The 25,702-nt window shown below is 35.5% G+C and overlaps 3 protein-coding genes across 4 annotated transcripts; all 3 read left to right on the plus strand.

Moving 5' to 3' along the window:
- The first annotated feature begins 535 nt into the window (after nucleotides 1-535).
- On the plus strand, nucleotides 536-16,991 carry LOC115977197 (membrane-associated progesterone-binding protein 4). Its single transcript, XM_031098905.1, has 7 exons — nucleotides 536-904; nucleotides 987-1,058; nucleotides 3,310-3,347; nucleotides 12,472-12,515; nucleotides 14,418-14,464; nucleotides 16,274-16,448; nucleotides 16,756-16,991. The coding sequence occupies exons 1-7, from the start codon at nucleotides 717-719 to the stop codon at nucleotides 16,921-16,923; spliced, it is 732 nt and encodes a 243-aa protein (XP_030954765.1). The 5' UTR covers nucleotides 536-716; the 3' UTR covers nucleotides 16,924-16,991.
- Nucleotides 3,372-7,314, plus strand: LOC115977196. Of its 2 annotated transcripts, XM_031098904.1 has the most exons (3): nucleotides 3,372-4,270; nucleotides 4,346-4,433; nucleotides 4,521-7,314. In XM_031098904.1, the coding sequence occupies exon 3, from the start codon at nucleotides 5,386-5,388 to the stop codon at nucleotides 6,346-6,348; it is 963 nt and encodes a 320-aa protein (XP_030954764.1). In that variant the 5' UTR covers nucleotides 3,372-4,270; nucleotides 4,346-4,433; nucleotides 4,521-5,385; the 3' UTR covers nucleotides 6,349-7,314. The 2 variants fall into 2 exon arrangements, with proteins under 2 accessions (XP_030954764.1, XP_030954763.1); XM_031098903.1 differs by having other exon boundaries at nucleotides 3,372-4,433.
- A 5,177-nt stretch (nucleotides 16,992-22,168) lies between the features above and the next one.
- Nucleotides 22,169-23,608, plus strand: LOC115973826 (protein PHYTOCHROME KINASE SUBSTRATE 4). Its single transcript, XM_031094067.1, has one exon. It carries the CDS (start codon nucleotides 22,169-22,171, stop codon nucleotides 23,606-23,608), a length of 1,440 nt encoding a protein of 479 aa, XP_030949927.1.
- Nucleotides 23,609-25,702: the final 2,094 nt, after the last annotated feature.

Below are 25,702 nucleotides of genomic sequence, written 5' to 3' on the forward strand. Positions count from 1 at the left end.
TAATTTACTAATGTTCTTATTATACCCCTACTTTATTTTCAAAACTATTTGAAAAGAAAACTAACAAATATTTAAAAATCAATCTAATTGAGGCATCTTTTTAGTTGTCTCATTAAGAATAACTATTTTTTTTAAAAAAAGCTAATAAATTTATTTAATAGTAGTTTTGTAAACTTATACATTTTTATAAAACAGACATAACAATAAATGATGTTCTATTAAAAAGTTTGACTTTTCAAACAGTACAGACAAATTGAGACGGATGAAGTAATTAATAAATGATGGTGTAGTAGGGACTTTTAGCAATAGATGAATGGAGTAATTCTTACTATATACTTTCGAAGTACGGAGAATGATATTTTCTTTTCTTACATTTATGGTGAGATATACTTATTAAATTCATGGTAAAATCCACCATAATGTAAAAGAATGAAACACCATTTATCTGCATCATGACAATAACTAAAAATTTTCCCAGTTAAAAATTAAAAAATAAAAATAAAAATCCATTAAAGAAGTGAGTTCCCACTTCCCACTTTCGAATTGAGATATCCTGTATTTTTTTTTCGCCCCTTTGTCAAATCACACTCCCAAAACGAGGTCGTTTCACATATCTTTGAATTCCACGACAGCCAAAACTTGCTGCGGCTCCTCACTCACCTAGCCCTCTTTGGTTCATCCTCTCCGGCCAGCTTCTTCTCGATCGCAAGAGGCGAATGAAGAATAATAATATTATTATCATTATGTTGGGGGTTTTCGTGGCCCTCATGGCCGCCCTTCTCTTCAGATTGAAATTGTTCACCGTCGAAGAAGAAGAAGAAGATTTGAGATTGTTCACTGTCGAAGAATTGGCGTTATACAATGGCACACATCCAGATTTACCCATACTTTTAGGAATTCTCGGGTAGCTACTCTCTCTCTCTCTCTCTTCCTTTTGCTTCTTTCTTTCTATTAATTTTTAATTTTTATTTTTATTGTTCTTTCAGATCTGTGTTTGATGTGACTAAAGGAAAATCTCATTATGGCACTGGAGGGGGTTACAATCATTTTGCTGGAAGGTAAGCATTATTATTATTTCAATTTCAAAAATATGGTGTTGATCGGAAGAGCATTCATCGCCGATTGATGTTGATCGGTCAGGTGACGAGAGAGAGAGAGAATTGAGTCAACAAGGAGAGGAGAGAGAGAAAAAGAATTAAAAAAAAATGATTTTATTAGTAGTAGTGAGGAATAGTGTCTCGCTGGTTGTAGCCAGGTGAAATTGAATGTTAGATTTCTTTGTTAGTTTGTTGAGACTAATGCATGAGCTTTTTGTGGGTTTTTAGCTTTATTTTTAAGCGCAGGCTAGTTTGTTGAGAGTGATGCGAATGCTTATATAACTAATTGGAATTAAATTTAGCTCTAAGGGAGTGTTTGGTAGAGTAGTTTGAGTAATGTTGTTTGTAGTTTTTTGAAATATGTGTAGGTGAAAAAGTGTATAATGTTGTTTAAAATGTGAAAATGTGAATTTGAGTTTATCTACCAAACAGGCCCTTATCTCAAGAAGCTACTCTTATCTATTTTAATGTACCACTTAACAATACACTTTACATCCCAATAAAATATTAAAAATTCATTTCCCTACATCCCATCCCAGCCAACCCAAAATCCCACACCCAGTAGCACCACCAGTCACCCTACATTCCATCTTTGAACCAATGCAGAAAATACGCAGCCACAACAACTGCCAACAACCACCGGAAAAATCCGCCAAGCCCAAATATCAAAACTAATCCCATCGAACATCTAACAACACCTAACAACCGCCACAAAAGCTAATCCCAAATTGACCACATCAGCAAAATACTCAATAACAACCTCCATAATCGCCACCATTACACCAGTTCAAACCCAAATGTAACCCAAAACCTACCACAATGACCCATGACCACCACAACGACCACCGCCAACCCACGAAAACTACAACAATCCACAATTGATGAAGGTGATGCCATAGAGAGATGAAGCTTTGACGATCTGCCGTTGATGATTGGAGGAGCTCAAGCTTAGGGTTAATGAGTTTGGGGGTTTTGTCTCAAAGAGAGAGAGCCAAGTAGCAATTGAGCTATGGTAGCTGATATTGCTATTTTTTTTTTTTAAAGTTTAGCACATGGGATGTGGGGTGTTTTTAGTGTTTGAGATGATAAAATAGCATTTTAGCTATTTTAGCACCTCCAATGTGAATGCTCTTATGGAGTATTTTCAACATTTTTTCGCACTATTATACTATGATAATTTTATCTAGGAAGTTTTTCATGCATAAGTTTATATATAGTTTGTCACCCTTTGTGAATCTATGGCAACACTCATGTTTTGAAACTTTTTTTTTATATAAGTAATAAGATTTATTGATATCAAAAAAGGGACACCCTAGTACACATGAAGTGTACAAGGGTCAGCAAATCAAGTACAAAAATTACATAAATCAAGAAAAGAAGAAATGATTGGTTTTGCGAAGCTGACAACCAATCCAATAAGGTTCTAAAGAAAAATAACTTGAGGTCTGGCATAGATCTCTCATTATCTTTAGAGCACTTGCTATTTCTTTCCCTATGAAGACACCACATTAAACTGTGGGGAACAGTTAGCCATATATGTCCATTTTGTTGATGACCAAACCGACCTTGCCAACAAGCTAGGAGCCCAACAACAAACTTTGGCATAACCCAACTTACTCCAAATAAACCCAAAACCATAGACCACAGATCCGTAGCAACTGGAAAATGAAGGAAAAGTTGGTCAATTGATTCATAGATTCATAGCACCTGCTATTCATATATTGAAACTTTGCTGCCTAAGACTTCTCATTTCTAGCCTATGAAGCATGCATACTCTAAAACCCTTGGTCAGACATGTTAGAGACACTCTTGCACGCTTGTCCTCAATGTCTTGGGAGGAATTTTATTTTAATTGTGAATTTTTAAATTCCTTTGGTTTTAAATATGTTTTTATTTTTATTTTTATTTTTTTTATTTTTTATTATTTTTTTTTCTGAAAAGTTAAAATAACAAATAAAATATGCCTATAAGTAAATAAAATGTCTCTAAAGATACATATTAATTAATTGCCGCATCTCTACCAGGTTTTGTCCTAAACTTTCAAGAATTATTGTGTCACCATGCCCTATGCTGTGTCTGTGTTCATGCTTCTTAGTTTCCAGCACAGCCCTAATTGACTTATATTTACTTATTTGTGACTGTCTTTGCTCTTTTTTTAATGTATGTTTGAGAACTGTAAACTGACATCTTTTGCCTTCTTATTGAATTTCAGAGATGCTTCTCGTGCATTTGTTTCAGGAAACTTCACAGGTAGCAACTGTCATTTATATTTTCTATTCATGTCCTATTGATTATTTCATGCAAAGTTCTATGTTCATACTCCATTGAGATATCTTGAAGGCTGATCAAAATTTTTACTCATGGTCAGCCTCTAATTTTTTACAATGAAACCTTCTTTTAGCTTTCTACTTTAAATTCAAGATCACTTTGGTAATCACTTACCCCCCAATTGCATCAGTTTCATTTTGAACTGAATCTGAGTGTGATTCTTGCCTCCATGCACTGGTTTTTTATTCCAGTCAAGTGCCTCACTAAAGGCACCTTGCCTCAATACTTTGAGGCACCTTAGTGGTGCCTTGCACTGCTTTGATAGCCTAGGCGCTTGCTCGGATTGCCTTTAACCACCTTGGTTCTTTAAGCTGTCATTTCCAAAGGAGAGTTGAAATCTTGCTATAAATGGGTTGGAATGAGATGTATGGATAGTTGGATACATAGTAAGCATTGCGACGAATAGGTTGAAGAACCCTAATCTGAGGCCAAGGTGAAATTCTTATAGATCATTCCTTTTTGACACCCAAAGTAGAAACTCAAATGCCTGAATTTGAGTGCTTTGGCTAAAATTTGGAAATACTTTTTTTTTTTTAAGTAAAATCCAGAAACACACAATAATATTTTCCAAGCATCAATAATCTATTATGATCTTAGTGCCCCACATAGATTAAGTGTAAGCTTAACCATGTGATTATAAGCTCTTGGGTACTCAACCATTATAAGCCGATTTTAAAGTGTGAGTTCTACTTATGGGTTTGTAACATTTGGTCTCAGAGCCAAGTAGCCAACCACCACGTTGAGTAATTGGACGTAACTTATTGAGTATGAGATCAAATCAGTTGTGGCTTTGAAGTTGGGTCTCGGAGGGGGTGACTAAGAGACTAGACTAAAATAATTGATAGGTGAGTGGAGCCTTCAAAAAGAGAAAGGGCTACCATCAATCATATACTTCTAAACTCATTTTCTCTTTGCTGCAGTTTATCTGCCTCCTTGTGCAATTGCTGTACATCGTCTAGTAGCCCAAGTTCAAAAACCAAACATTGAATGGCCTAAGTCATATTAAAGGTATCTCTAGATCTACTACAACAGTACAACCTGATGTAAAACATAATCTTTACCATTTCTTACTATTGGATCTTTACAAACCTTCAGATGTTGAACAATGTGCCTAGAAAAGATGGAGGCTATAAGGTCTTGGCACTACAAAATTCCACCATATATTTCAAGGCATCTGTCTACTAAGTCCTTTGTAGAAGACTTGGTTTCTCCATTATTGCATATTTTGTCACCACCAACTCTAAGACCGGTGTATCTGAGGCCTGGCTACCTCGGATTAGTCACATAATTCTCTGGTTTGTTCGTGTCCTTGGTTATCATGGGTGGTTCCATTTTCTTTTTTGTCGATCCAAAATGTTTGAATTTTCAGTAGAGGAGGGAGGTACTTTCTACTCTTTACGTATATTTGAAAGATACAAGGATTCTCTCCGGTCGGTTTTCTTGGGAAAAGATAGTGCTTTGCGTCTGCTATCTTATGTTGAGGATCTCATGTCAAATACTCATCCTGAAAATTTTGCTAGAACCTTCAGGGATGGTAGTAAGGTTTTTATTTTGCAACTGGGATTCAATGCACATGGAAGCTTTCTTATGATCTCTGAACTTCTTCATGGTCGTCGGAAGGGCCTCATCATTGTACCGGAAGGAAAGCTGGGTTGTGGGTGGAGAGGTTTTGGCTTTCATCTTTGTAAGGCTATTGCTCCCGACACTCTTGGCGTTAAACTGCCATCTCAATTTGCCCTGTTCTCGACAGTGCAGACGTTTAGAAATCAAAAATCCTTTCTGTCGGCAGCGGTGGATGGTCATCGGAAAACCAATGGTGGAAGCAGATCAGGAAAGCTTGCAATGCCCAAAATTCAAAATTCAATCAAATCATATCAATCTATCAAGTCTAGCTTGAGCAGTCCAGGATCTGCGTGAAAGGGGTGCTGGGCAGGTAAGCGCGGTTCCTGAGGCTGAAGTCATGCTTGAAATAAAGGATGACGCTCTTAATGGTGCTGATTCTCCTTTGTCCCTAGAAGTTTCTCTATGTTTGGTGTGTGGGCTGAATGGCAAGTGGGATATTAAGTGCTCCAACATTAAGGAAGTGGGCTGTTCTGGTGCTGGGCCCACGCAAGATATTTTTAAGCCCAATGTTCTTGCTGAAGCTTCCCCACTTAACCTAGCCCAGCCCCACAAACTTAAGCCCAAGCCCTCTATGGTCTGGCAACCCAAAAGAAAAGAAAAGACCACCAGATCTTCTCCGATGCGAGCGACCCAAATTCCAGGGATGTCGAGTCCATGCGAGAGACCCAACCAGACTTCTTCGCGCCCATCGTTTATGCCTCTGATGTCGTCGATGGTCTCCGACGTCTCCGATGTCGCCGTTGCTCAACCCCTCAACTCCGACAAGATCGTTGAAGCCTGCTTTGAGTTATCGGCGTCGATTGACTCGTTCCAAATCTCCGATGTAGTCGACTCTGAGCTTCTTGGCTCCGACGAGTCCGAGGAGGCCATGAATGGGTCGGTATGCACCTTAGATGGCGATGAGAGCTTACTGCGTGAGCTCCGACTGACTCTCCAGGAGCATTCCGGTAATATAGTCAAGAAATGGAGGGACTCGGAGCAATGGGTTCTTGAATTACGCGATGGGAGGAGGGTTGCGGTTCCGCTTCAAATCGCTTTGCCTCGGTGTGAAGCTACAGAGGTTTTGGAAAAGCAACAACAGCTGGCCTTAGTTACGTTGGAGTCTTCTGACGTTACGAATGTGTCATCGGCTCTTTTCGAAGAGGATGAAGTATTGGTGGAGGATGGGGTTTCGGATACCTACTCGAAGGAAGCTGATCAGCCCCTAGTTGTTGATCCAATTGCTTTTTCTCTACCTTCAACCATGGCAGAACAATCTCTTGTAGATGAGGAAAGTGTTGTGAGTATGGATACTTCATAGAGTCAGGAACCTTATTCCGATTGGTTTCAAAAGAGATTCAATAATTTTGATAGCTTCCTTGGCACGTCCCTTGAGGGTTTAGAAGGTCAAGCAACATAATTTTTATTGGCTGTTGAAGCTGAATTATATCGAAGGGCTGAGGTGAATAAGAAATCATGTGGTTTAAAAGGTTCGGGGGTGAAAGGTTTAAGAGAGTTGAAAGGGTTGTTTAGTGCCATTAATTATGGCTCTTCATCTGCTAGGCGATGTGGTATTAATAGGAATCGGGTTCTTTCCGTCGCTTAATGAATTTGAAGCTTATTTCATGGAATGTCAGAGGTCTGAATGAAGTTGGCAAGAGGCTTCAGATTCGCAACTTGTTGCGATCCTGGAAGGTTGATATTGTGTGTTTGCAAAAGACCAAACTAGAGTGGATTACGAGAGGTATTGTTCGAAGTATATGGAGTTATCCATATGTAGATTGGTTGTACTTGGGCTCAGATGGTGCTTCTGGAGGAATTTTATTGATGTGGGATAGCCGAGTTGTGGAAAAGGTGGAGGAAGCGGTGGGGCATTTTTCGGTTTCTTGCAAGTTTAAAAATGTTGGTGACCAATTTGATTGGGCTTTTTCAGGGGTTTATGGGCCAAATTTGAACAATAGCTGTAAGTTGATGTGGGAGGAACTAACTGGGTTGATCACTTGGTGGGATTTGTCTTGGTGTCTGGGAGGGGACTTTAATATTATCCGTTTCCCTTCAGAGCGTTTGGGGGTTGCTAGCTTTTTGATGCAGCGTAGGCGTGTAGAAGCAGAATCTATAACACACAAATACTACAACTCTTCCACTAAACCTAAGTTCTACAAGAATACTAGGCTAATAGGTAAAGTAATAGAGAAAACCTCTCTAGCAAACTTTTATTCAAAAAACACATATAACATAAATAATCTCTCTATAAAGAGTATTTATAGGAATAGAATTTCTCCTACTCCTTTTAGGAAAAGAAATAATAAACCTACTTCTACTTGAGAAAGGAAAAACAATATAACTAGGAAAAGAAAAACAATTAAAATCCCAATTTAACTAGGAAAAAGATTTTAATTCAAAGTATTAGAGTAAATAAATCCTAATTCAAATAGGAAAAGGAAAATAATAAAAACTCTTTGTTCTTCATAACGTGATTTGCATCACTTCTCCAGGGCTATGTTTGGATTTTCTGACTTTGTTTCATTGCATGGGTTGATGGATATTCATATGGAAGGGGGCCTTTATACCTGGTCCAATTCTTCCTCCGCTTCTCGGCTAGACCGGTTCCTTTTCTCCCCTACTTTAGCAGATCACTTCACTCAGTTCACCCAAAAAAGGATGTCTAGAGTTCTTTCTGACCACTTTCCTATATTGTTGGAGGGTGGGAGTTAGCGAAGGGGTAAAATTCCTTTCCGTTTTGAAAATATATGGTTGAGGGTGGATAATTTTGTCGACAAAGTGAAGATGTGGTGGGCATCCTATTTGTTACAAGGAACCCCAAGTTTTATTCTTGCTAAGAAGTTGGCTGCCTTGAAGTTGGATTTAAAAAAGTGGAATGAGACAGAGTTTGGCAATGTCACTTTTAAGAAACAGGACCTTTGGAGCAAACTGAATGGTTTGGATGCTAAAGAGGAGACTCATAGTCTATCTGTTGAGGAGAAGTTAGCACAAACTAATCTTCGTACAGATATTGAAAAGTTGACTCCTATGGAAGAGACTAGTTGGAGACAAAAGTCTAGGGTGTTGCATTTGAAGGAAGGGGATGCCAATACCAAATTCTTTCATAGAATGGCTAATTCTAACAGAAAAAATAATGGTATTGAAAGCCTAATGGTTAATGGTACCTTGTCTTCGGATCAGGGTATAATTGCAGACTACATTACTCATTTCTTCATGAATCTGTACTCTGAGCAGCAGGTTGAGCGGCCGTTTCCGGATTCATTGGTTTTTCCAATGATATCTGGTGAGAATGCGGATTGGTTAGAGAGGCCTTTTGAAGAGGTAGAAATTTTTGATGTCATTCAAAGTTTTCATGGTGATAAATCCCCTGGTCCAGATGGCTTCCCCATGGCTTTTTACCAAGCTTGCTGGGGGATTGTTAAGCCTAATCTCATGGCTGTTTTTCATCATTTTTTTGCCAATGGTCAGTTTGAGAAAAGTTTAAACGCAACTTTTATTACCCTCATTCCTAAAAAACATGCGGCTAATGAGATTAGAGATTTTCGGCCCATTAGTTTGGTTGGAGGGGTTTATAAAATTATTGCTAAAGTCTTGGCTAATCGTCTCCGCTCGGTGATGGGGGATTTAATCTCAGCTTCTCAGAATGCTTTTGTGAGGGACAGACAGATCCTTGATCCTGTTCTTATTGCTAATAAATGTCTTGACAGTAGATTGAAGTCTGGGATGCCGGGGCTGATTTGTAAGTTGGATGTTGAGAAGGCTTTTGACCATGTAAACTGGAATTTTCTGCTGCAGATGTTAGAAAGAAGTGGATTCTCTGCCAAATGGAGACAATGGATCCTCTTTTGTTTATCTAGTGTCCGTTTCTCCATCTTGATTAATGGCTCTCCTTGTGGATTCTTTGGTAGCACTAAAGGCTTGAGGCAAGGTGATCCGTTGTCTCCATTGTTGTTTGTCTTGGTGATGGAAGCTCTTGGAAGAATGTTGGATAAAGCTGTTCATGAAGGTCGCATGTCGGGTTTCAGTGTGGGTAACTTGGAGGGAAGATCCAAGGCGGTGTCTCATCTCCTTTTTGCGGATGACACACTAATCTTTTGTGAGGCTGATTTAGATCAGATTTTGATTCTTCGTATGATTCTTATCTGGTTTGAGGTGGTGTCAGGCCTAAAGATTAACCTGGGCAAGTCAAAATTGGTTCCGGTTGGGGTAGTCAATCATATTGACCTTTTCTTGGTTGTTCTTGGCTGCAAGCAGGGCTCTCTCCCAATGAAATATTTTGGTCTTCCTTTGAGTGCTAAATTCAAGGATAAGACTCTATGGAATCCAATTCTGGAGAAAATGGAGAGGAGATTGGCGGGTTAGAAGCGCTTATACTTATCCAAGGGAGGTAGAGTCACCCTAATCAAAAGCACCCTTTCTAATTTACCCACTTATTTTCTATCTTTATTTCCTATTCCTGCTAGTGTGGCTAACCGAATTGAGACGCTCCAGCGGAATTTCTTATGGGGCAGTTTTGGAGATGATCCTAAAATTCATTTGGTTAAATAGGCTACTGTTTGTTCTCCTATTTCTTCGGGTGGCTTAGGGATAAGGAAGATAAGACTTTTCAATGAAGCTTTGCTTGGGAAGTGGCTTTGGAGATTTGGGGTTGAGGAAGATGCCCTTTGGAGGCAAGTGATAGAGATAAAATATGGATGTGTGTGGGGGGGGGGGGGGGGGCTGGTGTACCAGAGCTGTGATTGGCCCTTATGGTGTTGGTTTATGGAAAAATATCAATCAGGGATGGCCTTCCTTCTCTCGCGATATTCTGTATGATATTGGTGATGGGTCTAGATTGAAGTTTTGGCAGGACCGGTGGTGTGGAGAGACATCTCTTGCTGTTAGATATCTGGACTTGTTCAGATTTTGCAGGAATAAGGATGCTAGTGTGGCTGAGCTTATGATGTCCACCAATGGTGTCCTCTTTTGGGATGTGAGATTCGTTAGGGGTGTGCATGCTCGGGATCTAGAGGCTATGTCTGACTTCATGGAAACCATTTATGGTTCTCCTATAAGGGGGCTAGGTGAGGATAAAATGTGTTGGATTCCTAGCAAAGTTAAGGGTTTCTTGGTTAGTGATTATTATAGAATTTTAGTTGGCTCCGCTTTCTTTGGGTTTCCTTGGAAAAGTATTTGGAAGCAGAAGATTCCCTCTAGAGTAGCTTTCTTTGTTTGGACTGCTGCCTTAGGGAAATGCTTGACGATTGATAATTTACGTAAAAGGAAGGTGTGGATTTTGGATTGGTGCTACATGTGTAAGAGAAATGGTGAATCGGTTGACCATCTATTCCTTCATTGTCCTTTTGCTACGGATCTATGGTCTATGGTTTTGGGTCCTTTTGGAGTTTCTTGGGTTATGCCACACACTGTTTTGGGGCTGCTACGGTGTTGGCAAGGCAGCTTTGGTTGTCATCGAAATGGTTTTATTCAATCTATCATTCCTCATTGCTTATTGTGGTGCCTTTGGAGGGAGAGGAATAGTAGATGTTTTGAAGATTCTGAGAGATCTATTCCAGACCTCAAGCTTCTCTTTTTTAGAACTTTAAGGGATTGGTTGTTTGCTTTGCAAAATAAATCTTTCCCTTCTTTTATTGTTTTCCTAGACTCTTGCAATTTTTGTATTTGATTTCCTTTCCCTTGTTCACTTCCGGTGCACTAGGGTGTTCCTTTTTTATCAATATATCTTATTACCTATCCAAAAAAAAAAAAAGAAAGGGCTACCATCGGTTCAGTGTCGATAGAATGAGCCGTCGTGGATGTCAGTTGCGGAGCGTGGTGATATGTTATGATCCTAGTGTCTCACATAGATTAAGTGTAAGATTAACCATGTGTTTCCACTTTCCACCCACTCATTTCCATCAAGTCTACAACCCAAAAATTCTTCAACAGACACCAACGACAACCATTAAAAAAAAAAAAAATTCCCAATTGCAAAATTTATTACTCCCAAAACCGCCCAACCCACACTAGTCCCCAATAGCCGTTCCGCCCCAAAAAAAAACTCTTAAAAAATCATTTTTTGCACAAGGCTCAAAAGTCCATCATGTTTAGTCCATATCATAGCCTTGATTCCGAGACTTTGGGAAGCCTATCGGAGAATGTCAATCAAATGTTAGAGATCCTTAAGAGCATGTCCCAAAGTCTAAGCAAAGATGCAAGATATATGTGATAAAATGTTAGAGGTCTTCGAGAAAAACCCAACGATTCAAGAATCCAATGAAATTTCGAAGAATCAAAGTGATGTACTCCAAGCATCACCAATAATTCTAGAGAGTAATAAGTTGGAGGATGCACTTGCTATACAAATAGCGTTTGAAGATCAAAGGGTTAATGAAGTGGAAAAGATGGATCAAAGGGAGCCTCTCGTGATTTCGAATAAACCTAATCTAATTTCACACATTGAATTTGTCATTCCCAATGAGTTCAAGGATGTGAAAAACAAGGCTCTTCCTTTCAAAAAAATGATTAAAGAATTGGTGCAAGTATCCATGTTTCGAATTCTTATCCTTCAACTCTTTAAGATTCGAGGTCGAGTTTTCTCCAATTGGGGAAGAAGAATATGGTTTAGTGTAGGCAAGCATCTATTCCCATGTTTTGGAATATTGAGGACAAGATTCATCTTGAAAGGGAAGGGAATGTTATGACCTAAGTGCTAGATAAATTATTTGAATTTAGTTTAGTGAATGAATAAGACTTCCTAGTTAGATTAGTAATATTACTTATTTGTAATCAATTTAATTCCTATGTTTTAGGATAGGATCAGTTCCAATGTTTTAGGATTTGTTGATGAGATTATCTCGTCCTTGGCTATTTATATACGTTGAATGTATTAACGAGAATTAAGCATAAAATTAACCAAAAATGTCTATTTCCTCTTTCAAGTTTAGGGGATTAGTTATCTCTAATTGACTATCTTTTATATTCAGTAAATTATCCTGTTTCACAACGTAATCTTAGAGTAGGAATTGGTTGGAGATGGAGTTGGGGTTGAATTGTTTTTGCAATCATCATGGATGGGTTCTTTAAGGCACCAAGACTTTGTGCTCTCTCTCTCTCTCTCTCATAATTTTGTAATTTGTAAAGCTTTTTTGGTTGTCACACGCTTGAATCATTGGTCAATTTCTGTTATTAATTTGCATTAGAGGCTAACAAAAGGGATTCTTTGTAAAGTTTACGGGTTCAATTGGTTAGTTCTAGGAGTGTTCTTGCAACTTGGTTCATGGGTATGTGTGCATTTTTTGTCATTTTAAAAATAATGATAAATTATGATATCAAATAACCAAAACTCAAAAGATAACCATTGCAGTCTAATATATATATATATATTGTAAAACTATTACTGCTCCAAATTTATTATGTTGTATGTAAACTTGTTTTTTTCCCCCTTTGTTTCTTTATACAGGAGATGGGCTCACAGACTCGTTGCAGGGGTTATCTAGCAGTGAGGTAATTGATTTATTTGCTTTTTTATTTTTTGACAGTGGTCTGGGTCTGGGTCTGGGTCTGGGTCTGGGGCTGTGGTTAATCCATTTTCCGGCCTTCGCAAACAAGGCTGGAAATTTGTCAAGTTTGCATCTGAGATAACTGAACATGGGATTAGCCTCCCTACACTATATAAAAAAACTAGAGAGAGAGAGAGAGAGAGACAGACAACAGACTTACCAATTTGGCAGAGCAAATCTAAAATCTTTTCAATTTGGCGAGGCAGAGAAGCAGAGCAAATCTTAAAAAAGAAAAGAAAATAGAGACTTGATATAATTTGTGACTCAATATGCATGCACAAGATTATCCAACAAAAAAGAAAAAGAAAAAGAGAAAAGATAATTGACTATGAGTGAACATACCAAGCAGAGAAGCAAAGAGAGTGAGAGACTAAGCAGAGAAGTGAAGAGCATGAGAGAGTGAGCAGAGAAGCAAAGAGCGTGAGAGAGTGAGAAGCGAAGAGTGAGAAGAGAAGCAAAGAGAGAGAGAGAGAGTGTGGCGGCGAAATTGAGGGGATGGAAAGACGAAAGAGAGAGATAAAGAGGAATTAGAGTTTGGAAAAAAAAATACTAAAAAATGATGTCATCTGGGTTTTAAAACCAAAACGACACCGTTTTGAACATACCCAAAGGGTGCAGTTTTGGCTTTTTGAACAAACCAGCCTATAACTGTTTCAACTGCAACAGTTACGGTTTTTTCTGGTTGGATCGTCAGTTCCTGGTTATTCCTGCTTTTTGCTTAAATTTCGGTTTTTAAAAAGAACCGGACCGGACTAGTGCACGGTTCCCAGTTCGACCGATCCGGTTTTTAAAACCATGGAATGGAAGACAAAATATGGGGGGGGGGGTGGGTAGGGCAGACTTGTCACCTCTCCCAGACCATGCACTAGGTAGTAGGTACAACCTATTTTTTTTGGTAGAGGAATAAAAGACTAGTTTAGACAAAATAAACTATTTGGCCTTTCTTTGTTTTGGGCTTAGGTGTTCATCAATACTAGTAACTTATAGGTGGATAAGAACCTCTGCAATAACACAGTTCCAAGAGAGCTCTCAGAATTTATTTCGTTCACTAACTTTAAACTGATTTCAAATGAGAACCTGATCTGCTATTTGTACAATCTGCACTACACTAACAGCCATTAGATTGGTTCTAATCAAGATTAAATCTGATTGGTTAATGCTTATCCAATCAGCAAACAAATTAAGTAACCAAATACAAGTGGATCTAATTGACTGCTGGTACAATAACTGCTTCAAGTTGGCTGTTTGGTTACTTGTCTAACTGATTTGAATTTATCTAACTGTCACAGCAGAAAACTCCAGCCTTCCATGCTCCCTCCAGTTACAACTAACTAACTTGCCTTACAACTTAGTTAACCATCTGATCTTGACCCTGGTTGGCTGCTGGAACTGTTAGACCACACTAAAGTAGGCTGCTGCACAGCCGAACTCAGCTACTCAAGGATTGGCTGACTGTTGTTGCCTTATACCAAGGCTGCTAATGGAAACAACTAATTTGATGCTTCTGCATCACTCCACCTTGTGAGATTCTTACATTCTTCATTCTCTCTCTCTCTCTATTTTTATGAGTAAATCTTTACCAATAAAAGAGAGGAATCTCTCTAACTGTACTTAGTGAGGTTATTAAAACAGATTCCTATCACTGCTTTCAAAATAGTACTATTTTCTTAAGATAAATAAGTGTGAAATAAAAAATAAAAAAAATAGAGTGAGCAAACAAGGGAACCCCTTTTTTTTCTCCGACTGTATGGGATCTGTTGCAATTAATTTTGTTCCATGCCCCATAACCAATTTCAATACAGCTTTAACAAGTTCCACATATAATTGAATTATATTACATTTGTAGGTGAAGAGTGTTGTTGAATGGCGGGATTTCTATTTCAGAAGCTACACGTGAGTTACATTGATCAGTTGTCTTTTTCATTCTAGTAAGTTGAAATTTGGAAATTCTCCATCATGTTATAACTCTTCCCTCATATAAAAAAAATCTTCCTACAGTGAATTTTGCTTTTTGTTAGTGGCCTGCATCTGAAACTTCAGGAAACCTCTCTAATTAAAGATTTATCATGCAGCTCTGAAACATTTTCTTTACTTTTTATTAATGAATGTGATTAATGATATATATAAATCTTCGAACACCCAACTTTCACCTTTTCAAAAAGTGTCATACCTTGGTCATGTTATTGTAAAATTTTGGAAAATGGATTTTCAAGATGACTTCCTAAAATTGTGGAAACCATGTTACTTTCTCTCCATTGTTACATATCACTGGAGCGTGTTTGTTGTGTGCAAGCCTGTCATGTGCTTCATCCTAAGTGAGATATTATTATGGCTTAAAGAAAATTTGAATGAATAAGAAATGGATTACACTTGTGGTTAGTTCAAGATCCAAAATTCATATAAAGGGTTATTGGAGAAGCTCTTTTTTTATTTTTTTATAATGATAATCAAGTGGATTTTATTAAGCAACAAGCTGGAAAACCAGCCACGACAGTTAAATGCTACAACAGGGCAAACAACTCCCAACAACAACTAGACAAACAATATCTAAACCACACAGCCAAGATTGACTACCCAAATATGCAGATCAGGGACAAAATCCCAGCAACTAACAAACCAAAATACAAGTGCTTATAAAGGAAATAAAAATAAAATATAAAGGATTACATCCGAATAACACGATACATAAGTGAGCATCTTAAATAAACAAAATTTGTTGCTCCCAAATTGAAAACTCAAAACTATTAGGACTTTAGAGCTTATAAAGGAAAACAAAGCCAAAAGTCCACCATAACATAACCCGTCAAGCTATAAGTATACATTGCATAGAGTATCTTAACTTGAAACGAAGACCTAAAGAGAAACTGAAACAAGTAGATATTCTGGGGACTATAACAAAAAGATGGCCTAATAATTCTTTTTTTAAAACAAATATTTGGCAAAATAGCATGTTTAAAAGTTGTTCTGGGAAAGAGCTATTTTTGAATCATATCTGTTGGAGAGAAGAGTTTAATGATTGAACTCGACTCTTCAAGAGACGAATTTCATGTTTTCAGTGGAAGTTGTCCCTTCAGACACAGACGAGTTTCACTCAAAGCATGGAACTCGTAGCTTACAAATACGAGATTTAAAAAGCCTATGTCCCCAAATACTTTTAGTCAATCATTAATCCTAATTAATAAATAAATTTTAATATATGTATTACAAAGCACAAATGGCCCAAACAGAACTTTTATACTGATGAGTCTCTAATATCATTTTGGACTCATGGATATCTCAACGGCTTATGTAATCTGGAAAAAGGCTACATTGCATAGAAGCAAAGAGAAACATGGAAAATTACTATAAAGTTTCTAATATTTACTTTTGGATTTTGACTTATGCCTAATTTATCCTTTTGAAGTCATTTTGCTATATTAACTAGACACCTAATTTGCTGATGTTGATGTAAATTTGATGCTGTTTTTTGTACTCACTGTCAGTTCCTATAATTGTTGCTGCGGACATCTGGTGACTAAACTTAATATGGCTCTCTTTTTCTTAAACTAATACGTCTTCATATTCCAGTTTTGAGTTTGACATGCTTCCATGGATCTCTTCAAAGAAAAAAATTTCAATGAACAAGCATATAATGCTTTCAGTGTTGACATGAAAATTTCAATGAACAAGCATAATGCTTTAAGTGTTACTCCTGATTGTCAGATTTGTTGGCAAGCTAGTAGGCCGTTACTATGATAGCCAAGGAAATTCCACAAAATATTTGAAAGGAGTTGAAGTGAAGGCTGCAAGAGGTGCACAGCTTTTGGAGAAACAAAAGAAAGAAGAAGCTAAACAACCCAGTTGCAATTCAAGGTGGAGCCAGGGAGATGGTGGAGAGGTATCTTTTCATTACTTGAAAACCATGTGTTAGTGCTATTCCCGCTGTTGGGATCTCCATCCCAGTTTCCATAACTTATAAGGGATTCAACTTCATGTGGTAGAAGCTTGTTTAAAGAAAAGTCTGCCTGCGCATGAGTGCATGGCAGGTAGTGGACTTAGCATCCACCTTGTTACACATAAAGCTGTAGTTAAGGAAACTTGGGCACATAATAGAGAATGAGAATTGAATCAAATCTTTTATAATGATTAAACAGGCATTTTAATGTTCATGGAGCAATATCATACGTGTTGATTGTTTTGGTCAGGTTTGGTGTGATGTTGGCGTCCCAAGGTTAGTTCAGAGGCCTTTGGAAATTGCTTTGACTGGGAAGATGAGTAAGCGCTGTGCCTGTTTTAAAGAAGAGCAACTGGGCCAGCCAGGGTTGGAAGTCTATGACGGATGTGACTTCCTTGGCAAGAGTTGCCGAGTTTAATTAGATTGTACAAGTCATGTTTGTAGAACAAGTTTGTTTTATATAATTTTTTTTTTTTTTTTTTTTTGTTGATAATCTTGTTTTATATAATTTTTTAAGGAAATTTTTTTTTTTTTGAAAAGAGTCTTGTTCTATTATTCGTTGTTCTTTACAAAAGAATGATACTCTACATATAAGAAGAATGGAGTATAAGAAGATAACCAAAAAGGAATAACTTGTTAATGCCTAGGTGTCCTAAAGTACAATAATTCTTAAAGACTTATCCGACTTATTATCTTTGTTTCCTACATGGACAAAGTTAAGAAGAAAATAAAATAAGAATATGGATTTAAATGTCCGGACAATGGTACATGTGTCTATATACAACTGTTTCTTTACTGTTTGCATTGCGTGTGCAAATCTTACCCCTTCATCTGGTTGATGAGTTTATGATATTTATGTTTATGGCAAAGTGATCAAAGTGATAGGGCTCTAATTTTCATCCATCTAACGTAGCACTTCGATGTCATCAGCCATAAGAGATAAATCGTATGGCCATGTTTTCTATAAAATCTTATGTTGGCATGTTCTGCTGTTGGCATGAAGCCAATTGATACTAGTCTTGCCTTCTACTATTTTTCACCGTGAATTTTTTAAAGGTTTGTACCTTTAATTCTTTTGATCTAGGACAAATGAACTAAACTTTGTGCTGCATAATTTGTTTCATCAACATAAGCAAATTCATATGAATTTATCAATTTGTCTTCAGTAATTTCTTCTTCCTTTGTTGATTTTAAGTACCAAATTTGATATGGTTGGAGGAATTTTTTTTAGCTCTCCTTCCTACAATGTAGATTAAGTTACGTCTTGTGTAACTTTAAATGGTATTACACTATTTAATTATTAATAATTTTATATGGGATTAGTATTTTGAGAATTTCACTGTTAGATTACGGGTCCATTTGGATACAGTTTATTTTGCTGAAAACTGAAAATACTATAGCGAAATAATTTTTAAATGTGTGAATAGTACCGTGGGACCTATTTTTAATATATATATATATTTTTTTTCTGAATAAAATGGTTGTTGGTCCTGTGAACAGTGCTAGTTAAAGCTGAAACGTGTGAAAAAAAAAAAAATGAAGAAAATGCAAAACATGAAACGCGCAAAACGTGAATCCAAACACATACTAAATGTTTTTTTTTTTTTTTTTGTTCTTATCACGCATGCCAAATTTCATAAGGATAGGGTGTTATTTATAAACTTATTTTTTTATGCATAATTTTATAATACAAAAAACTTAGAATTTAAACATTTATAAATAAAATGGTTAGTGATCTCAAATTATCTTTTGAAATTTTGCAAGCATTGATATTATAAGAAGAAAATGTAATCTAATGGTTGGTTTGTCAAATTTCATATTCAATAAAAAAACTAATGAGGGAAGTAACATTGCTTTAAATTACCTCAAGTGTAACTTAATCCTTTCTCCATATATATATATATAAAAGCTAAATTTAAAAAAGAAAGAAAGTAATAATACATTATAAAATAAGTAAATAATTTTAATAAAAAAAAATTGCTTTAAGTTCTAATTGTTTAGAGTTTGAAATTTAACTTATTGTTTTGCTTCTTTATAGAAAACTTCATTTGACATAATATCTTGCATGCAAAAAGTAAAGAACAATAAGTATCATGAATTTATTAAATTAAAATATAAGCGAAAGTTGCATATTGGGAAAAAAAAGTAAAAAAAAATAAAAATACAACAACGTGGGGTGTGTCGTGTGGGATTTAATTATAGTGCTGACTTTAATGCTTAAAAAAAATAATATTGAAAAGCCATGGCTTAATATATACATATGAAAATTTTAATAATAGAGTATTAGTTGGAGTAGAATTTAAATTTCTAAAACTTAAATGATAAAGTTTTATCTAAATTAAATTATTGTTAAATCTTATCCCTTAGTCAAGTGTCTTGTAGCTTAATATCCTAATAAAAAATTGATTTAATACTGGATGCAACTTGAGGAAAAAAACAAAAACAAAAAGTTGAGTTGTGTGGGATTTAAATTTAGAAAATTTTGATTATAGACTTTTAGTTTTACTTAAATTAAATAGTTGTTAGATGATATCCCTTAATTTAAAGAAATATATCATAACAAATAATATAAAATTAATTTAATAATTAGTTGTTCTTAAAATGTTGATAATAGACTTTTAGTTGGAGTAGAAATCAAAATGTTTTTTTTTTCTAAGAATGAAAACATGTGTTGTTGTCTGGGATTTAAGTTTAGATTTTTTTATAATAGATTTTTAGTTTGAATAGAATTTAAATTTTTTGAAATATTTAAGTTTAAAAGTTTTTGATAATAGACTTTTAGTTTGAATAGAATTTAAATTTGTTGAAATTTAAATGATAAAGTTTTATCTAAATTAAACAATTGTTAAATATTATCCCTTAATTTGATGAAATATATCATAACAAATAATATAAAATTAATTTACTAATTATTTTTTCTTAAAATATTAATTATAGATTTTTAAATGGAGTAAAAGTCAAAACGTGAGGTTTTTTTTAAGAAAAAAAAAAGTGGGTTGATGTTCGGGATTTAAGTTTAATTTTTATAATAGATTTTTAGTTTGAATAAAATTTAAATGTGTTGAAATTTAAATGGTAAAGTTTTACCTAAAATTAAACTATTGTTAAATAGCATCCCTTAATTTGAAAAAATATATCATAACAAATAATATAAAATTCATTTACTAATTAGTGAGAGTAGCCACTTGGCGCAGCCACTTGCACGTGATAATTATTTTATGGTGGTTTTATTATTATTATTTGTAAGGACACAATTTTTAACGACCCAAGGATGGGCTCGTATGTAAAGGGGCCCGAACAATACGATTTGTAGAGAGTGGGTTTAAAAAGGCTGGACATTGGTCGTTGGGCAACGGTTTAGTCAGGATTTTCATGGGAGTCCATATGAAGATGGGTTTGGCCTGTAGGGCTAAGCCTTACACGGATGTGGTGTGAAGATCTATCTCCTCGGACTTAGTCCGAGGAGCGTCTCATCCTCGCCATTCTTCTTTTTTATGAGTTCCCCCTTCCTCCCTCTAGTTACTGGGAAGCCCCTCCTGAAAATGCAGCAAGCTTCCCTTTTATACTAGTATTTCTTTCCTATTCTTCACCTACGTGTCCGTTTCTCCTTGTTCGGGGTGGTTACTCGTCTTGTCAATCCTCACGTCAGAGTGGTTGGGGAAAAACTGGATAGCATGGTATGAGTATGGGTTTGTCAGGCGCTGGGCTCCACATTAAGGTGCTGGCAGCCTTCTCCCTCGTGTTGCTCTTGTACTGAATCTGTCCTTTTCTTCAGGCGTTTTTGTGAGATGTTGGGCGTAAAGTCGTCCTCGGCCACATCCTTGGGCCTTCAAGGAGCTTTCATCGCGCGTTCTTGGCAGTAGGGCTCCTCGGCCTGGGCTTTGGGCCCTTAATACAAAGTGGGCTGGGACCCCAGATTTCGGGCCCCACATTATTTTTTTACAATTTAAACTAATTTAATAAAGAGTGATATATTTCGTAATCATATTTTTATTTATTATAGGAACAATTATAAATGCAATATAGGAATAATCATAAATTATAAATATAAATTTTGTCGTTCCAAAATGAATAAAATACAATTTTTCTCAAAAATTCAAAAGGCTAGTTAACAAAAATATTCATTTTTTAATAAAATTTATTTATAACATTTTGTGGATCATTAAACAGAATATAAAATTTGAAAATTATTCTTTTAGTTTTAAAAAAAATTTCTCAAACCTTATTTTTTTTGCCTACAATTTAAAACTCCGAAAAATGTAACTAATAAAATCAATAATACTTAACAATGATTAATTGGACCAATTAATAAAAAAATTTGTTGTAATTTCATCCACCCAAAACATATTATCAAATAAACAATTATTAGCAAAATCTAAGACTTAAATTTCTATATATGCATTGTTATAAAATAATAATAATAATAATAATAATAATAATAAAATTGCAAAAGCTAAAATTTGTCACCCATCTAATTATTTTCATTTGATTAAATTTTGTTTTTTTCTAAATAAATGACATTGTAATGTACTTCTAGTACAACTATTAAGAGTACTTTGTCCACCGCAAAGGATTAAAGAATAAACAAAAATTAGTAAAGTCTCATAGTTTAACATCTAAATTGAACACTATAAAAAATCATGCTATGTAATAGAAGAAATATCAATTTACAATAAATACCAAATTATTCAAATCATACTATGTAATAGAATAATATTATATTTTTATATGCTATATTGAATTCTTTATAACACAATAGGATAATATTTAACAATTAAAGAGAACAAAAAAAAATTAATTTGCATTAACCCAAAGTAGAGTTTTAAAGAATATAAAAAATTATCAACCTAAAGCTGATATGCAAGAAAAATAAAAAATCCACCAAAAATTTGAGAGAGAGAGAGAGAGAGAGAGAGAGAGAGAGAGAGAGAGAGAGAGAGAATCTTTTTGTTGTGAAAGAAAACTATGCATAGAATGGAAAAGATTGCGACAAATTTATAGTAAGAGAATGTGAATAAGAAAAGACATAAATGAAGGAAGATGAAGGGAAAGATGAAGAATAATATTAATTTAGAAGGTAGTGGGAAGGTGAAAAGATAAGGAAGGGAGAAAAGTTGGAGAAGTAATGGGGAGATGAAAAAGTAAGAGAGAGAGAAAAGCTGGAGAAGTGTAAATGTTAAAAAAATAAATGTTAAAAACAATTATAGAAAAATTGGAAAAAAAAAAAAATATATATATATATATATATATATAATGACGTGGACGCTGATGTAGCTCAACTAGAGTCTAGCAATAATAAAAGTTATATTTCAACTTTTAAAAATATATAAATATAAATTATTATTATTATATATTTTTTAAGAATACTAACTATTTTTAATGCACATGGAAAGATCTTAAAGATTCTGTTTCTTTAAAGGTGTTTCTTTCCTATTTCTTTTCTTTTCCTTTTGAAGAATTTCTTGCATTTTACTTCCTAGTCCCTTCATGATTGACGGACAAAGTTGAATCCAACCATAGTATATATACACCACCAGTATGAAGTTTACGAGGCAATTCAATTCCAGGACTCCATTTCTTTGTCCAAAATTTTGAATATTATATTATAAACCGTCTTTTTTTTTCTTTTTCTAATAATTTTCACGAAAGGAGTGCCAGGGATGATGGAAAAAGCAACAGTTATGGAAACCTCTAATGGTAGCTTATCTCAAAAAACATACAGTTCAAGAGACGAGGATTTATCTGTGTGCTCTTATAATAGACCAGATAAAGCCGTTAATAGTGGCGACCATGCAGTTGATGGGTGCACCATAGTTGACGAGATTGGCATTTTCGATGCCCGTAAGTACTTCAATGAATCAAGTAACATAGAGGCTGAGAAAGTAAGCTACTATAGTAGAGTATCCCCTGTGAAAAATGTCAATGCTATGAATCTGGAGCGTAATTCGGAGCGATCTGATCTCTCTGCCGCTCCCAGAAGATTCTCTTCAGCTTCATCCTCTGTGGATGGCAATATTAATGCCAGAAACTACATGGCTCGTGCCGCGGCAACTCCAACAGCTTCATCCGAAGCAAGTTGGAACAGCAAGACTGGTCTCTTGTCCAATCCTCCCTGTGCAATTCCAGTTTCCATGCGCAATGCTCAGAAAAAAACTAGTAGTAGATGGCTTTTCTGCAGAAAATGCCCTTGTACAGGGAAAAAATCTGTTCAAGTCCAAGAAAAAGCCCATCTGCCAGCACCAACACCATCATCATTGCACAAACATTGTCACAGTAGTAGTACAAGTGCAATGAATCCCAAAAGGCAGACCCCCCATAAAACCAGGTCAGATAATATGTGGGTCAACACACCAAGTTTTTTTCCTCTACAAATGCAGGGGCAGCATAGTGTAGTAAGAGCCTCGGGAAAGCCCTTTATTAATACCGATCATAGTGCTAATAACTTCACCTTTCCCATACTAAATCCATCGTCATCATCATCGTCGTCACTAAAAGCAAGACTACCAGCTCGTCATGAATCATCATCTATCTCTACTATTCAGACAATTAGTAAGAGTTTTACATTGGCAACCAGTCCCAACAAATCATCAATTATGATAGATGATGAAGAAGTGGCAAGCGACGCAAGCTCCGACCTGTTTGAGATAGAGAGCTTCTCAACAACAAAAACAACGAAGCACAGAGATTCTCAAGACGAGATCGTCAATGCCAAGGGGTCTAATAATTACTTGTTGTATAGTACTAGGCGTGAGGAGCCAAATGAAATTGCAGTTGCACCTACAGATGTAGAGTGGTATGAGGCAAGTGAGGCTAGCATTGATTGGAGTGTTACAACAGCTGAAGGGATGTCAGTTGCCGCATCAGAATTAGCGGATGATGACACAACCATCATCAGGTGCAATCAAAAGAGCAGCAAACAAAGATCATCATCATCATCATCATCTAATATGAATGGGTTGTCGTTGAGTTCGAGTTGTCAATGCGAGAAGGCAGTGAGCGTGGGACCAAAACCAGTGAAGTGCTTGTCTTCTACTAGTAATAGTAATCGAAGGACACAGCAACAGCAAGGATGGTCTGCCTCTATCAGTAAAGTCTACATTTGAGGCATGTTAGTCTTGCAAATAAGGATGGTCTGTCTCTTCCTTTTGCAACATAAGAGAGACATTCAGATCCATCCCTAATTACACCAATATTCTTTCTCTCTCTCTCTCTCTCTCTCTATGCAATTTGTGTGTCGTTATTACATTTCAATAATAGCGTGATCTGATTTTTTATATTATCATTTCTTATCCTGTATGTCTGTTCTAATCATGTGCAGTTCTACTTCAGTAAGAAGCACTAATGTCAAATCATGAATAATGGATTATTATATCATATCCTTCTCGTCTTTGCATTCTTTAAAAATAAGCACTTGTGCTGCCTTGGCTTGTTCGGTTCAGCTACCCCTTTACCTCCAAAGAAAATTTGCGACATTTTTTTTTTTTTTTTTGAAAGCAAATTTGCGACATTTTAAATCTTTACTTTTATTTATTTATTTTTATATATAACTAGCTGCAGATCTACACAATATGTGAAAATAAATAATTATTTTATAATTGAGGTATAATGTATAAATTGTTCTTTAAATTTTGTGGAAGATAATTTGTTCTCTCTTTAAATTAAACAATTTCTAAAATTATTTTTCATCCATCCATTTTTACAAATATATCATTTTAATATTTGGTATGTTTGATTGATATTATTCTTTTTTTTTAAGTGATTCATATTTTTCTAAATTATGTTATGGTATGTATATATATATATATATATATATATATATAGCCTCGTTTTTTGAACGCGACAATAGGCCCTATCCAAAAAAACACAGCTAAAACCACTTATAAACACAGCTATAGGTTAGCTATAATTGCGTTTTTTGTAAACGTGGCTAAAAAAACGCGGTTATAGCCCGCATTTTTTGTAGTTATATATATTTTAAGTTTCAAATATATTATTCAAATTTCTCATTCTTTTTAAAGGAGAGATTATCATGATAATAAAAACTTATCACAAAATTACACCTAATATTACTAAAATAGTTTACAGGCACATTCAAATACATAGCAAGATTGTATTTTGATATAAATTCAAATTCTAACTTTCAAAATAACTAAGTATTATGTCAAACAAAAAACAAACAAAAGCTATGAGAGAGAGAGAGAAGGCTTGTGATGGAGAACTCAAAACACACACTACCAAATCATATTTCCGAAACATCTGACCAATTTTTCCTTGATGCCCTCTCAATTTCGGCTTTCGTCTTTTCCTCTTCTCGACCCTATTTTTGGGATGCTGTTTGGAGGTCTTTGAGAGCTTGGATTTCTTCAAACTTGGTGTCCCTGGAAAGATATTGATGTCTAGTTTCCATAGGTTCTGACCTCATATGATTAGAAGCTACGGTCATCGAGATATCGCGTTTGAAAGTGAAGAGACAGAATGTAGGAAATTTAGTAGCACTATTTTTGAAAATTTCATTTCTCCCAATCCAAGGCAAATATCGTCGAGCCTTTTTAATGGAAGGTAGATAACTCATCATAATTTAATTTAGTCTAAGTGGATTGCACCAGTTATGGCTAGACCAGTACAACTTATTGTGTGAAAACGCCCCAAAAACAGCTTTTGACCTGAAAATAATACATTTATATAGGGTTTTGGTATTTTCTTGATATTTTATTCGTTTCAAATCTGATTTTGACCCATGAGCTGTCATTTCAAAGAGAATTTAATGATCTTTAAGATGGTTTACAATTTACCTCAATCGGACGGTCGAATAAAAAAGTCAGCATTTTGACCACTCTCGGTTAGGTTTTGGTTAGAGTTAACAAACTTTGCCAAAAATGGCAAGTTTGGGATTTTGAAATCTTGGATGGTTTGTTGCGATGCCCAATCAAGAAAAACACAAATTTTCAATGTATTTTCCTATTTTCTTAGTTTTAGAAACACATTTTTTGCTTTTAGGACTTAAACCAACATTTTGGCATGCTTGTCGAGACTGGACAAAATATGATATAAACAATGCTCATGAATCAACGAGAGTTTCTTGTATTAAACTTCAATTAATCACTTGTTTAGTAAATATCCAATCCAAATTTTCCTTTGGTTTGTATTTGCAGAACTAGTTCTAATCAAAGCCACAGGTATTGCATAGAATCAAGTTT

The sequence above is a fragment of the Quercus lobata genome, chromosome 2, assembly GCF_001633185.2.
Source record: "Quercus lobata isolate SW786 chromosome 2, ValleyOak3.0 Primary Assembly, whole genome shotgun sequence".
Taxonomy (NCBI): Eukaryota; Viridiplantae; Streptophyta; class Magnoliopsida; order Fagales; family Fagaceae; genus Quercus; species Quercus lobata.